The sequence below is a fragment of the Rhinatrema bivittatum genome, chromosome 5 (assembly GCF_901001135.1).
Source record: "Rhinatrema bivittatum chromosome 5, aRhiBiv1.1, whole genome shotgun sequence".
NCBI lineage: Eukaryota > Metazoa > Chordata > Amphibia > Gymnophiona > Rhinatrematidae > Rhinatrema > Rhinatrema bivittatum.
Genome location: NC_042619.1, coordinates 352881565 through 352897185, shown reverse-complemented (window position 1 = coordinate 352897185; position 15621 = coordinate 352881565). Strand labels below are relative to the sequence as shown.

Genomic DNA, 15621 nt, shown 5'->3' with positions numbered 1-15621 from the left:
CTTTCGTTCAGATCATAAACGTGTCACAGTGCCACAGAAATAATTGGTTGCGTGGGCAAAGTAAATTCAAACTCCTCAGGATAATTGTTTCTGGAAAACAATAATAATTAAGTTAAATATTAATAATAAAATGGGAAAGCCACAAAACTTGCAGCCATAGGCAAAGTGCCTGATCAGGAGGAAGAGCAAAAGCAACCATTGCACTAGGTGAGTGATTCATGTGGGTCAGGTAATGAATGAAATACAGTTCTGTGAATCTGACTTTTCCTATCAGTCAGGTACACTAGTAATATAAATAATGCTAAATGTAAATCCTGCACCCTTAATCTTTTACTAATCTCACATGTATATAATTTATCAGGAACTTAAACATTAATATGTGCATTTTGTTTGTAAATGTTTAATTCATTTAATGTTTTTTTTAAATTTAACAATAATTTAGTTCTTAAATACTTTTTATCATTTTTGAAAGGCATATCCAGACGCATTTATACCAGCTTAGGTATTAGCAAGGATTAGTCTAGCTCATATGCTTAATATGGTTTTATGTTTTACATTGTCTATGAGCAATTATTAGTAAAATCTGATGCAAATGATAAAAGATGAGCCTTTGTTTTTCCTATTTGGAAGCTAGAAAGATTAGAAATATTCTCTTTATGTACAATGGTGGAGAGTAATATTTTCTTTGGGAGATAATACATAATGGTGACTAAACCATTACATTCATAATTTCAGTATTTCCTGATCCTTGTAATTCAAACATTTGTCACTGCATATCTTTTAAAGAGCCTTCAGAAAAATATTTCTATTAGTCATCAATGAAACAATCAGAAATTACTATAATTGCAATTATTTATATTTTCAAAAGATTTAGTTAGCATTCAGGAAAGAATTAGATTCTCTTGGCCCTCTCTGTTCTTGCTTTATTTTCTTGTGAACTATAACAAAACCAATGTAAACTGTGCAAGATATCTAATTCCTCTATTAATTTATCAGCTATATGACACAACGGAAGGGTATTTTATCGCTGTTAAAGGGCCTTGATCATTATTATTTTATAACTGTAAAGGCAATATTCCTTTTGGTAATCTGAAATTAAAGAGAACTTTTAAGAACGTGAAAGCAACATTATAAAACTACTGCTCAATAAATGAAGTACACCTGTTTACTACCGGCATTCATTTCTTATTCAAAATAGTATGATACTTTAATTTAAATTAAAACCTAAAAAAATATAAAACTCAGATATATATCAGAAGCACGGTAGTTCTCCACCTGTCCTATGGGAGCCCTAGCCAGTCAGGTTTTTCAGGATATCCCCATTGAATATGCATAAGATAGATTTGCATGCAAATGAGGTGGTGCATGCAAATCTATTTTATGCATATTCATTGTGGATATTCTGAAAACCTGACTGGCTGGGGTTTCCCCGGGACAAGTTTGGGAGCTACTGCAGTACACAATTTTGATGTTTTGGTTTATTGAAGGTCCTGGGAATGTCATCAGTATAGAGTGGTGATGACACCATACTGTAAAATGGAGCCTGCACAGCAATAGTAGTTTATACAGTAATAATGGTTGATTTCAATTACCCCAGTATTGACTGGGTGAATGTCACATCAGGACATGTTAGAGAGGTAAAATTCCTGGATGGAATAAATGATTGCTTCATGGAGCAGTTGGTATAAGAACCAACAAAAGGGGAAACTATTTAGACCTAGTTCTTAGTGGAACAAAGGTCTTTGTGTAAGAGGTAACAGTTTTGGAGCCATTTAGCAACTGTGATCACAACATGATCAAATTTGACTTAATTGGAGGGAAGGACACTAAAAAAAAATCTATTGTAACAGAAGTTACAATAAAATGAGGAGAATGGATAGGAAAATCTGAAAGGAGTAACTGCAAAGGTTAAAAGTTTATATCAGACATGGATGTTGTTTAAAAATACCTTCCTGGAAGCCCAGACCAGATGCATTCCACACATTAGAAAAAGTGGAAGGAAAGGTAAATGACTCACCTCACATTTTAACCATTGCTGGTAGAGAGGATTTAATAGCTAAAAACATCTTTCAAGAAATGGAAAAGGGATCCAAATGAAGAAAACAGGAACTAGCATAAGCACTGGCAAGTTAAATGCAAAGCATTGATAAGGAAGGTAAAGAAAGAATTTGAAAAGAAGCTTGCCGTGGAAGCAAAAACTCATAATAGAAATGTTTTTAGGTACATTCAAAGTAAAAAGCTTGTGAGGGAGTCAATTGGATAATCAAGGGATAAAAGGGGCACTTAGGGATGACAAAGCCATAGCAGAGAGACTGAATTAATTCTTTGCTTTGGTCAACACTGAAGAAGATGTAAAAGAGAGACCCATACTAGAAATAATATTCAAAGGAGATGATTCTGCACAACTGAAACAAATTTCAGTGAACCTGGGAGATGTGTTAGGGAAAATTGACAAACTAAAGAGTAGCAAATCACCTGGACCAGATGGTCTACATCCTAGAGTGCTGAAAGAACTGAAAAATGAAATTGTGGACCTATTATTAGAAATTTGTAAACTATCATTTAAATCGTCTATGGTACCTGAAGATTGGCGTGTTGCCAATATAACTCCAGTTTTTAAAAGGGGCTCAAGGGGTGAACCAGGAAACTATAGACTGGTGAGTCTAACATCTGTACCAGGCAAAATGGTAGAAACTATCATAAAGAACAAAATTGTTGAACATACAGTATAGATAGGCATAGTTTAATGGGACAAAGCCAACATGGTTTTAACCAAGGGAGGTCTTGTCTCTCTAATTTGCTACATTTTGTTGAAGGTGAAAATAAATAAACATGTGGATAATGGTGAGCCAGTGGATAAATGTATCTGTATTTTCAGAAAGCATTTGACAAAGTCCCTCATGAGAGACTTCTTAGGAAATGAAAAAGACATTGGATAGGGGGCAGTGTCCTGTTGTGGATTACAAACTGGTTAAAAGATACAAAACAGAGTAAGGCTAAATTCTAAATTTTCCCAATGGAGAAAGGTGAATAGTGGACTGCCCCGGGGATCTGACCTGGGACCACTGCTTTTTAATATATTTATAAATGACCTAGAAATGGGGGACAATGAATAAGGTGATCAAATTTGCCAATGACATGAAATTATTCAAAATTTTTAAATCACAAGAAAATCGTGAGAAATTGCAAGAGAACCTTGCAAAACTGGGAGACTGGGCATACAAATGGCAAATGAAATTTAATGTGGACAAGTGCAAAGTGGTGCACTTAGGGAAGAGTAACCCAAATTATAGCTACACAATGCAAAGTTCCACATTAGGAATCACCATTCAGGAAAAGGATCGAGGCATCATTGTTGATAATTTGTTGATATGTTCAGCAGCAGCCAAGAAAACAAAAAAAGTTAGGAAATATAAAGGAATGAAGAATAAAACAGAGAATATCATATACCCTTGTGTCATAAGAACATAAAATTGCCATACTGGATCAGTAAGAGTCCATCAAGCCCAATATCCTGTTTCCAACAGTGGCCAAGCCAAGTCACAAGTACCTGGCAAGTACCCAAACATTAAATACATCTCAAGCTACTATTGCTTATTAATTAATAGCAGTTTATGGATTTTTCCTCTAGGAATGTACCCAAACCTTTTTTAAACCCAGTTACACTAACTGCTGTAACCACATCCTCTGGCAATGAATTCCGGAGCTTAACTATGCGCTGAGTGAAAATAAGAGAAAATATATTTCTTTACTCAATGCATAATTAAGCACTGGAATTCGTTGCCCGAAGGTGTGGTGAAAGCTAATAGCTGCATTTAAAAAAAGATTTGGACAAGTTTCTGGAGGAAAAATCCATAAACAATTATTAAGGTAGAGTTACAGAAATCCACTTCTTATCCCTGGGATAAGCAGTATGGAATCTATTGATTGTTTCAAACAATGGCCAAGACAGGTCCCCAAACAGGATACTAGGCTTGATAGACCTTTGGTCTGACCCAGTATGGCAAGCCTTAGGTTCTTATAAAAAAAAAAAAAAAAAAATTCGGAGCAGGTGACCCTTGTTGCAATTTTATCCCGAAAAAAAAAAAGATTAGCAAAATGTTGGTTGTTATGAAATATCAGTGACTTTGTAGAACGCCTTCCTTAATGTGTTTAGTATTTGATTTGAAAGCCTCTTCAAGTCTTGAGCCTCTAACCTACCATTGCTATAAAAAGGAATGCCAAACCTAGAATGCCCATCACAATACTAAAAAGATTCTTTTAGAAAGAGAGAAATCTGTGCAGATTTTCTGATACCTCTAAAGAAATAGAAATCATGAGTTGACAAAGGTACTGGAATTTTCTTTTCTGTTTATGCTACTCCACTAATCAGAACATGGGATTCCAACATATGCCTTCATAACATGCGGCATGGGTTGATAATTTATTTTTATTTTTATTTGATTTTCAAATAAACACAAGTGTAAACTTGTACCAGAAACAATTTCACATCACAACTAATTGTTAGAGAGAAAAAAAATTCCAAGTATCTTTTATAATAAGAAAAAGGGGGAGACCAGGGGTTTTACAGAGTGAGTTCAAAGGAAATAAAACAAAAGGAATTGCTTCCTATTTTAAATTGCCAGACCCCCCTCACGAAAGACAAAGGCCTGGATTTATCAAAATGCACTAAATATCGCCTGCGATAGAAAAAGGAGTGTGTTTTACGGTAATAGGCAGTTTATCGCAATTTGCACTAATACCTATGCGAAGAGCTAAGTTACCCCAAATTGTGATAACTTTTTTGCACTTTGATAAGTGCCAAAATGTGGTATTTCCTACATACAACCACTGGGGGGGACCATGGAGGGAGGGAGGGAGAGAGAGAGAGAGAGAGACTAGCCATAATGCTCTCACACTAGATAGGTATTTATATCTCTATGGGAGGCCCACCTAGTAACTCGAGGTGATGTTTAGGTATTAGTGTAGGGGTTAGGGGCCACTTTGACATTCAAAGTGAGACGTATGAACAGAACAGTGCTCTCTAGTGAAGATTTGATGACCCTCGGAGTGAGGAAACTCACCCAAAGATGAGATTTGTGCAATGTTCTCTCAACCTAGCTTGATGGACTCTCTACCTGGATAAGCCCTTAACGCATGCAAAAATGCCGTAGCGCATTTTGATAAATGAGGGGGAAAGTTAGGAGTGAGAATCCAGAAAGACTCATAACTGAGATGGCTCAAAGAACAAGTATTTAAAATTTTGAAAATTAAACATTTGCATGGATATCTTAAACTAAATCTGGCACCCCATTATACCACTTCTGCTCTCATAGAAAGAGATTTCTTTCATTGTTCTTGAGTGATTCTTGTTATATCTGGATAGATCTAGACTTTCTGACCATGAAATAATTGTGACTGATTACGAAAGAAAAATCTCAAAACAGTTTCTTTCTGATAAAAAAGCAAAAGACACAAGTAACGTTCCTCCTGTCTAAATAAGTCTCTTGAAAAAGTTCCAGAATATCCAAGAGATTTAAAGAAATATCTGGTGGTTGGTTCCCAAAAGTTGAATCCATCGATAAAGGTAGATAATAGATTTTTGTTATTTATTTATTTATTTATTTATTTAACAGCTTTTAATATACCGGTGTTCGTGCAAGCACATCACGCCGGTTTACAATAAACTTGAGAAGGAGGAAATTACAAAAAACAGGGAGTGGGGGAATGGAGCAAGAGCGAAAAAGGGGGGGGGGGGGGAGGGGGGGAGAGAGGTAAAGGAGGAAAGACAGCAGTTGAGAAAGGTACAAGGAACGTATCAGTATTTACAAGAAAGGTTGCTTAACATGGTGGATTATATTGATAACTTATTAAACAGTTAAACACATATATATAAACTCATATGTATAAACTATTAGCTTATTTACAGCAGTTATAGCAAGTAGTAACGGTATCATGATTTAAACATAAAGGTTGAAAGTTTTAACTGGGGGTACAGTGGAGCACGGTAGATAGGTGGGGATGGGGTGATAGGTGGGCGGGGGTATAGGGAAAGGGTGGAGGGAGGGTGGGTATGGGTGGGTTGAAGGTGAGACTAGGGAGGTTTCAGGGAGGTGAGACAGGGGAGAGACAGGGGGAGCAACTAGGGGGGTTTCAGGGGGGTAGACTACGAGGGGCTGGAACAGTGGTAAGCCTGTCTGAAAAGCCAGGTCTTAATGCCTTTTTTGAAGATGGTTAGGGAGGGTTCAAGACGGAGGTGTGTGGGGAGGGAATTCCAGAGGGCGGGGCCTGCGATGGTGAAGGCTCTTTCTCTGGTGGTGGATAGGCGGGCAGTTTTGAGGGGGGGAGTGTGGAGGGTGCCTGTGGAGGTGGATCTAGTCTGTCGGGTTGAGAGGTGGAAGTGGGGCATTTCTTTAAGCCAGGGGGAGTTGTTTTTGTAGAGGGTGTTGTGAAGAATAGTAAGGGTTTTGTATTGGGAGCGGAACTGGATGGGCAGCCAATGTAGGTCTACTAAGATGGGTGTGATATGCTCTCTTTTACGTGTGTTAGTAAGAATACGAGCCATGGCGTTTTGAAGCGTTTGTAGGGGTTTGATGGTGGAGAATGGGAGGCCTAGTAGGAGGGCGTTGCAGTAGTCCACTTTGGAGAAAATGGTGGACTGTAGGACTAATCTGAAGTCTTGAGTATGGAGTAAGGGCTTAAGTTTTTTGAGGATCTGGAGTTTGTAGAAACCTGCTTTGAGGAGGGACTTGATGTGTGGCTTGAAATTCAGGTGTTGGTCAAGAGTGACTCCCAGGTCTCTCACGGAGGGGGGTAGTGTGGGGGAGATGTAGGGGTGCGGTGGTGTGGTGGAGGTGTCGTGTTCAGGTTGCTTGGATATAAAGAGTAGTTCGGTTTTGGTGGTGTTGAGAGCAAGGTGTAGGTCGGTTAGTAGGGAGTTGATGGAGACTAGGCAGGATTCCCAGAAAAGGATGGTTTCATTGAGGGTTTTTTGAGGATGGTTTCATTGAGGGTTATAGCTGGAACTGCTTCATTTGGAAATTTGAGAATCTAAGATATTTTCTAAATAAGTCCTTAGGAAAGATCAATTTAAGATAAAGAAAATCCAAAACCCTTAAATTCAAAATTCTCAAAGAATTTTCCATATTTTCCAATTTCTTGGAATAAATGATATCAGATTGAACCAACTTGCTCTGAACTGATTCAGCAGATGACATTCTTGTATCCAGATCTCTCAGTTTAGAATCAAAAGATGTAATTTGAGATTCCATTGCCAACGTCTTGGTATTAGTTTCCTTCAAGATTTGGGTTAAAGAAGAAATAGCTTTTTCTAACAAAGTCAAAGCATTCCAAATAAAATCTAAAGTTATTACTAATGGTTTAACTAAGGGAGCTTGTAAGATCGAGCATACCTTGGATTCTGGTTCTCCTACTTCCATGAGGTTCCCATTGCTCTTTCCAGCCATAGGTAAATGCAGAACTTCCAAGGAGCCCGTGGAATCCTGCAAACGGAGACTCTTCGAAGGCGGTGTCAATATGGCTTCCTTTCTCGGTGCATCAGATCTTTGCTCTCGGGTTTGTTCTGTTGTCAATGAAGATATTCAATCCATCAAATTAAGGTCAGACACTGTGAATGGCGGCAAGGGTGTCATAGGCGCACCGGGGCTTAAAGATATTTCCTCAGCCAAAGGAGGCGACGTTTGCTCCCCGTCAGGCTCCAAAGTAGCTCTCCCCTCCAGCAATGGGTTAATAATTTAGTCTGCAAGTATAGGCAAGGGTCATTAACAGGTGCCAGAGTATACCAGTATTATAAGTTGCTGCTTTACATGCATTATAATAAAGAAAATATCTTTTAAATGTATAGGCATTTGCATGTGTATCTCAATACTGTGTTGTTGTATTTATTTATTTATTTATTTATTTATTTATTTAATGTATGTCTATTGGATTTTAGTGTTGACTATATGTATTTCACCTTGAACCTGCATGGATGGGTGAATGAACTGAATAAATGAATAAATAAATACATCTTATTCCATCACAGAAAGTAGTATCCTCTAATTACTTTTCCACTCTGAAATTATTCCCATCAATCTGAATTTTTTGGAGAACTTTAAAACAACTTTTTTACCTCTAATCTATTAAAGAGTTTGGTCCTTAGTCAATAAAACTTTTTTTTTCTAAAGGCACAGAATGGGTAAAAGCCATTTTTTTAAATAAGGCTTTGTGAGTGTGGTATATGAGATCTGTTACAAATGTCCTTGTGTCATCCTGGGGATCTAATTCCTGACTAACTGAGGCATTGTCAGCAACTGCTATTACATGAAAACAATGTTTGGTTTATCTAGACTGGATACACTAATAGCAGCTTAAAATGACCCAACTGAATCTGATGATTAAAATCTGAGCATCTTACAGTTTATTTAAAAACAAACATTTCAACCAATAGTGACATTGAAGGTGCCTCTTAGAACTACCGTTGCACTGCACTCAGCCAGGTCTTGGTATTTCTGCACCTTTGCCTGCATCGCTATGTCACATTTGTATCACAATGCGTAAGTTCATCAGCAATCCAAAATTATTGGTAACATAGATGAGGGTAATAGTACATTAATTTTGTTTATGTATTCTCCCTGACCTCTTTTCTTTTTTTTTTTCTTCTACATACTTAATTGCTGAATTTTATATGTTTCTAAATAACATCATTATAATATATATACTGTACAACTGTTAAGAGTTCTTTAAATCTTTGTGGACAAAGAACAACTACATTGCTATGTAATGATGGGTGCTCATACACGGGCTTGTTTTATAGGGAGCTATGGTGGAGAAGAGGATTCTTGCAAAGGTTCATAGTAGGTTTATTGTCTCTTTGGCCTATGCGTTTCAAAGCAAGACTGACATCTGCTTGGTAATGACCATCATGAATGGAGGAGATCTGAGGTAAATTTTTACATTGCATTTAATTACGTTCTATTCTATTGAACTGAATTGTTATAACTGCATGACGTTCACTAGAGCATAAGTTGACTTATAGACTTCCCTTTAGATTTGAAAATTTGCAGCAATTAATCACCTGGTGATGGAGGTGCCAACTTCTGTGAGAGTAAATTTAAAGGGGCCAAATATTAGAGGAGTGAATTTGTTTTCCCCAAATTAGGCAATTTCAATGACATTGCCTAATTCGGTATGGTTCGGGGGAACTGAAAAACGAATGGAATTTTTCCGAAATTTTGGAAAAATTAGTTTTTCGGGTTAGCGAGCATTAATGGTAGCGCGTGCTAACTCCTGTTAGCGTGCACTAACTTTAACCTGTTAGCGCGCACTAAAGGGAGTTAGCGCGTACTAACTTGAAAATTGGGCCCCCCCCCCCCCCGAAAAAACCCCCTGAACCATGGGAAAAATGAAATTTCCCGCAGGGGGCCTCGAAATGAAGCCTGAAACGAATAAAATAAACATTGCACACCTCTACCAAATATAGAGGGCAATTTTCAGACTGTCCAGACTGGGGCAAAATCCATGGGTATTTTTAACCTGCAGTCCTTGTCCCCACTGCAACTTTCAAACACGATTGGAATGTGCGTGAACTCTTTCTGAAAATGGCAGATATCTGCTTCTGCTTTTTTTTATGCAGACTTTTTTTCCATGGAAAATAACCGGTGTAGAATTGCAAATACAATCTATATGGGTTATCTTCCTCCTCTGATCTAAAGAGACCACTTCTAAATGTGGCTAAAAGCATTCATTATTCTTCAATATGCTTTTAGCCATATTGATGAAGGGCATTTTTCAGATAATTTGCATATGCAAATATCTATGTACGCAAGATTATGGTTTGGAAAATGGCTCACCCCATTACGTTACTCATCACTTTAAGCATACGATTGCATAAATCATTTGCTCCTGTTCAAATTTGAGGATTTTTTGTAGGGGTGCTCTTTACTCAGCGCACAATCAAGAGTTTGGACAACTTCCTAGAGGGAAGGGTTCATGAACCATTATTAGCCAGGCTGATTTGGGGAAAGCCACTGCTTATCCCTTTGAGTGAGCAACAAGGAATGAATCTACTTTTTGGGCTATGCCGGATACTTGTAACCGGGATTGACCGCTGTTTGAGATACTATGCAGGACTTGATGGGCCTTTTGTCTGGCTCAGCAAGGCATATCTTATGTTCTTAATGGCTAGAGCATTTGTCGAGTCCAGGGAAGATTATTGCAGTTATAAACTAATATGTATTTGCTTTGAAGGGCTTAATTAATCAGTTAAGCTTTAGGACCCGTAAACAGATATCATATGTTTTCTTAAAACTAATGATATTTTTAGCGCTGTTTGTCCCAAGGTGCCATTCCCAATCAGAAAGTTACGATTCTTAGATTTCCAGTGATATTTTATGAGACAAATGATTCTAGAGATGATATCATTTAAAATGTTTAGTTAAAAAAAATACATCTGAGATGATCGTATTACCAATCTGTTAAGTAGTTACAGGAGAGGTTTTCCCAAAACATTTTTTTCCACTGTTGTATACTTAAAACCAATCTCTCTTTTTTTTTTTTTCCTGGCATTATTTTAATCATTTAGTTTTAGTTTGGTCTATTATCATTATTCCTGAATTGTGCATGCCTCCATTTGAGGTAGAGCCCTTACAGTCTTTCACAATATTTTTTGCAATTAGCCGTCTTAGATGAAATCAACATGTACAAACTGCCTGGCCTGTGCAGTGACAGTTTAGCTTGCAGTGTATTATGAGAGTAAAAGGGTAATTCTAAAAGGACTTTTTCTCAATCTGTGCTTATGGGAAAAAAAAATCTGTTTTTTTGCTTTTTAATTTGAATGACGTTCATTTTTATTTATTTCTTTTTTAAAAAAAGATAACATAAGCATGCTTCATTTGTGAAATGTTTTCCAAATTAGCATATTGTTAGGATTCAGAACACTGAATAATAATTTGATGCAGTGCTTGTCTTACAGTATTAGTTTATTTACTTCTATTTTAGTTATGTTCACACTTTTTTTTATTTTTTTCACATGGCATGTGCCTTGCTTAAAAGATTGTCCCTTGGATTTGCTTGCGTAGGTTTCACATTTATAATGTTGATGAAGAAAACCCAGGCTTTGATGAACTGAGAGCTGCATTCTACACTGCTCAGATCATCTGTGGCATGGAACACTTGCATCAGAACAGGATCATTTACAGAGACCTCAAACCAGAGAATGTGTTGCTGGACAATGATGGTATGGTGTTTTTTTTTTCTTTCTTTCTTTTTTCTGAAGGAATTTTTCTGTGTCTCGTAAGTATCCTGCTGAAGTGGGGGCCTGGTGTACTGATGAAGTGTGGGGCTTTTAAGAGGCACTGCGCTCACTGAAATCCTGCTGCCATCACAACCTTTCTAGCGGACAGACCCACAAACGGTTCCAGTAGCGCGTCTCGTGGGGTAAGGTCTCCAAATGGGTTAATTTTGTGCCTAACCTGGCAGGAATGAATCTCACCCCCTAAGCCCAAGATATGTTGAATCTGATCTCAATCTCTAATTTATAACGAATGGCCCTTAGGACTTGCATTGTGCCAAAGGGAACTTCCTTCTGAAGTTCATAGGGTGTTATATGCACAGGCAACGTCTAGATGTGCACCTTGAAGTTCTTTTTAATCAGACCAATGTCACCCAATGCAATGGGAACAATATCTCACGTTGGGAGAGAGTTGGTATATGAAAGAGGTAAGGATCAGTAAGCCCGACCCTCTTCCTGCTGCTGACCCACTCTATAAGAGTGTAATTATCATGAGGCCTTTCCAGTCATGGGGCCTTAAGTACTTGCACATTTCAAACCTACCTAAAGATAACCTTGTATTAAAGAATGACCACAAGAGAGATTTATTTATAGGTAGTTATTTCTCTAGTGAGGAGAATTGTGATATTAAGTCAATCAAGGACATTTTAACCCATCTTAGCATTAGCAATGGAAATCCTGAAGGTCTGTAATTCAGTATTTACTGGGATAGGTATTCAAAGCTGCCCGTGTAAATAGCTTACCCCTAGATTCATCAAGTTGGGATTTTTTATTTTTTTTTTTGCAAGGGGGTCCCACTATTATTGGGGGGGATGTCACCATGATAGTGTGGCCCCTACCCTGAAAACACATTGTGGCCAAATACCACAACACGAAAGAACGCAGCGAGTGGCCCTTTAACAAAATGGCAGTCCAAATCTCACAGGATCGCCATCGACTTAAAGAGCCGCTGACCCCCCCCCAATAAAAAATACTTGTGGCCAAATGAGGAGGGGCAAGGGATGCACATGGACGAGCCAATGCGCCAGGGGCCACGCACACATGCACGCCAGATTTTATAATCTGCACGTGTATGTGTGTGTGTGGAGGGTAGTAATGCAATTTCGATGCGGCGATGCATTCTGGCCTTCCCCAGTTCCAAACTTCCCTACCCCCCTACCTAACCTCCCTTCCCCTTCCACTCTCCTTCCCACCCCCTAAACCCTACCTTTTTATTTTTCTTTGCGTTGTTTCACAACTTACTTCAGCTCCCGGGTCTTCGGGACAGCAAACAATAACACTGTCCTGGCCCGCCCCTTGCCCAGCCCCCCCCCCCCCGGCCCGCACTTGTCCGCATACCAGGCTTTATATGCATGGCCGGGCCCCTTCGAAAATTGGCTCAGTGCGCGCGAGGCCCGGCCATGGGCGTAAAGCCAGGATTTTACGCGCACAAGGCGTTTAAAATCCGGGCTATAATGTAAACATTTTTTTCTATTTTAGGGGAGTCAGGGACGACTTGATTGGCAGCCTTGGGTTGAAAAGGGGATCAGCACTGACCCCCGTTCAACCTCCTCATTTGGCTGCATTTTTTTTTAAATTATTTATTGGCTGCTTTAAATGTGCAGCTAAGTTTAGACCTGCTCTATGGGGCATGTAAACTTATATGGCTAACTTGCTCCACCTCCGATCCTCTCAGTACACGCCTACTTTTTGTGTGTGTAACTTTTAGCTGTATAAGGAACTTATATGGCTAAAGGGGAGCCGCTGAATGTAGACATATATTCAGTGGCTGCTACTTAGCTGCATAAGTCATGCTTATCCGGCTAAATAACATTGAACGTGCTTTGAATATCGGGCCCACTATATATTACATTTTTTAAAAGGCTAAAAAAAGAGTAATTTTACTTTTAAAAATAGTTTTGCTTATTATTTTGTTATTTATGAAACACTAAGGGTTACTTTTCAAAGACATGTGTAAAAATTTAGCATTTACATGCATAAGTAGCATCTGCATGCGTACATGCTATTTTATAAACCTCAAACATATGCCGTGTTTTTGCTTTTTTTGTGCGCACATATAAGCACGTAATAAGGGTGCAGTCGGGGTATTTCTGAGCGGTTCCAACATTTATGAATGTAAATTGCTATTTTTTAAGACACTTATGTATATTGATTTGCCAATCTACTTGCATAATTTTTCACCTAATTATCTTGTGTAAGTGGTATTAAACATGTTTATTGTGTACTATTGGCCAAGTGGGAGGTCTAGGTGAATGGAGGCTGAAGAATTAGGAGGGTCTCAATGACCCGGAGAGGGACTGGGTGAAATGGTGGAGTAATTAGTAAAACTGGCAATTTAAGGTATGCACGCATGTTTTAAAATATACCGCCCTACGAGTGTAAATCCTGATTTATGCAAGTCCCACTTTATTTTTGTGCACAAAATGTATATGTATATATTTAAAAAAAATAGGTAGGAAAAGTATACATGTTCAGTGCATCTGGGGCTAGGCAGAGTTGCAATGATATCCCTAAACTGATATATCTCAGGCATGGCAGATACATATTTGCATGCAAGACAACTAAGCTGGTACATCATGGCAGCTACACAGAATGGAAACAAGACCTCCAAGATGCTTTCAGTCATCTTGCACTTCCATGGACATTCTGGAAAGCCCAGCAAAGGCAGATTAATTTTCAAAAATATCAACTTTTCTGTTAAGTCTGGCACTAACCTTGAATGTTGAGGGCTCACGCTGGGGCAGATTTTATAAATCTGCGCACACGCGTACTTTTGTTCGCGCCTGGTGCGTGTCCGGGGGCATGGTTCCGGCCCCAGGCCGGAACCATGCCCCCGGACACGCCCCCAAAACGCCGCACCATGCCCCCGGACACGCCCCCAAAACGCCGCATCACTCCCGACACGCCCCTGACATGCCCCTCCATGCAAGCCCCGGGACTTACTTGCATACTGGGGCTTGCATGCGCCGCCGAGCCTATGCAAAATAGGCTCGGCGCGCGCAGGAGGGGTTTGGGGTAGGTTTTCGGGGGATACGTGCGTATCTTACGCGCATACCCCTTTGAAAATCTACCCCAATGTGTTCTGCCATTCAGAAGACATGTTTATTGGGCACACTGGTTGGTGGGTAAGAAGATGCGCTGAGCCACCTTGGTTAGGTCTGCCCAGACTGCTGACTTGTGTGCCCAATATGCCAGCAGATCTGTATCTGTCCTCAATAGGCTCTGTGATATAGCGTAGCATAGAAATTTCTGCTGCATTCTACTTTGCTGGGGTGGGCCACGGGTCTCTTTTGGCAGCTGCCTTAGTTATGGCCTTTTTCAGAAGAGATGGTTCTGGGGGGGGGGGGGGGGTGAGCATTACTTTGGCATATTGAGAAGAAGGAATTGCTAGCTGATAGAGTACTGCTCCTGCTTGCATGGCTCTCTTGGGTAGCCACCCTTTCCTGTGCTACCTTCCCACTGTGCTTTTGCCTCTGACACTTAGTCACACACCCTAGTTATCCATATCTACTTCATGTATGTGAGATACTGCGACTAGAGGATGAGACTCCCTTTCACCTGTGGATCACAAAGTATGGAAAGCATGCATATATCTTTTCTGCTGGAGGTTTCAGACTCACTTGCATCTGCTGCTGCAAGCAGTTCACAAACTGCAAACCTTCTTCTTTCATTCCCTCTTTCTCATGGAAATTCTTTAACTTTTCCCCCAGAATATTTACTATAGGGATGACCCCACCCAGGTTGGCACTTCAGTGGCATCTTTGAAGGGCTTCGAGATTTGTATCAGTTGCCTCATCACTACCGAATCATGATGCCCCAGGGGACGATCCAAAGCTATCTCTGTTTCCAGAGGCAGATCATGAAGGGGGGTCTGCTACCCCTCGAACCTCTGCATCAGATAGGTGGAATTACAGTGGGTGCCAACATCTTGAATCAAACACTTCCGCCACACATACTTCTATTGAAATGCCCTGATATTTTTCTGCACTTTTCTATCAGGTTCTTCAGGAATAGATTACCATAGTCCTTGGGTCCAAGTTCCAGGGCATACCTCAGTAATAGGTGTAGCAAATGTGCAAAGCAACAGATACCCTGAAAAAATCCCCATTGTGTTTATCATATTTTTCCCATGCTCTGTCACAAAGAAACTTGCCCGATTCCTCCTGCCTCTCCAGTCTAGCTGCCAATCCTCCAGCATCTTTCCTAGGACTGATATACTATTGTGTTAGGTATGAGAACTATCCATCACCTGGGTGTGCAGTACAGCCCACCTGCATCCTGATGCTTGGTCCCCGATAGAGTTGCTACTTGCCCCCCTTTCTTTGCCAGGTCCCACCAGTGTGCCATCAGGG

General features: G+C 39.6%; 1 protein-coding gene and 1 long non-coding RNA gene across 2 annotated transcripts in view; one reads left to right on the top strand and one right to left on the bottom strand.

Annotated features, from left to right (window-relative positions):
* Positions 1-15621, top strand: part of GRK1 (G protein-coupled receptor kinase 1) — a 42427-nt gene that overhangs the window by 1687 nt on the left and 25119 nt on the right. Inside the window, exons 2-3 of the mRNA XM_029604622.1 lie at positions 8795-8922; positions 11058-11215. Coding sequence (XP_029460482.1) covers positions 8795-8922; positions 11058-11215 — 286 coding nt within the window. The remainder of the gene's footprint in view (positions 1-8794; positions 8923-11057; positions 11216-15621) is intronic.
* The window catches only part of LOC115093028, an 81547-nt gene continuing 73100 nt past the window's right edge, over positions 7175-15621 (bottom strand). Inside the window, exons 6-7 of the long non-coding RNA XR_003857148.1 lie at positions 7392-7738; positions 7175-7274 (exon numbers count right to left, since the gene is read on the bottom strand). This is a non-coding gene — a long non-coding RNA (uncharacterized LOC115093028). The remainder of the gene's footprint in view (positions 7275-7391; positions 7739-15621) is intronic.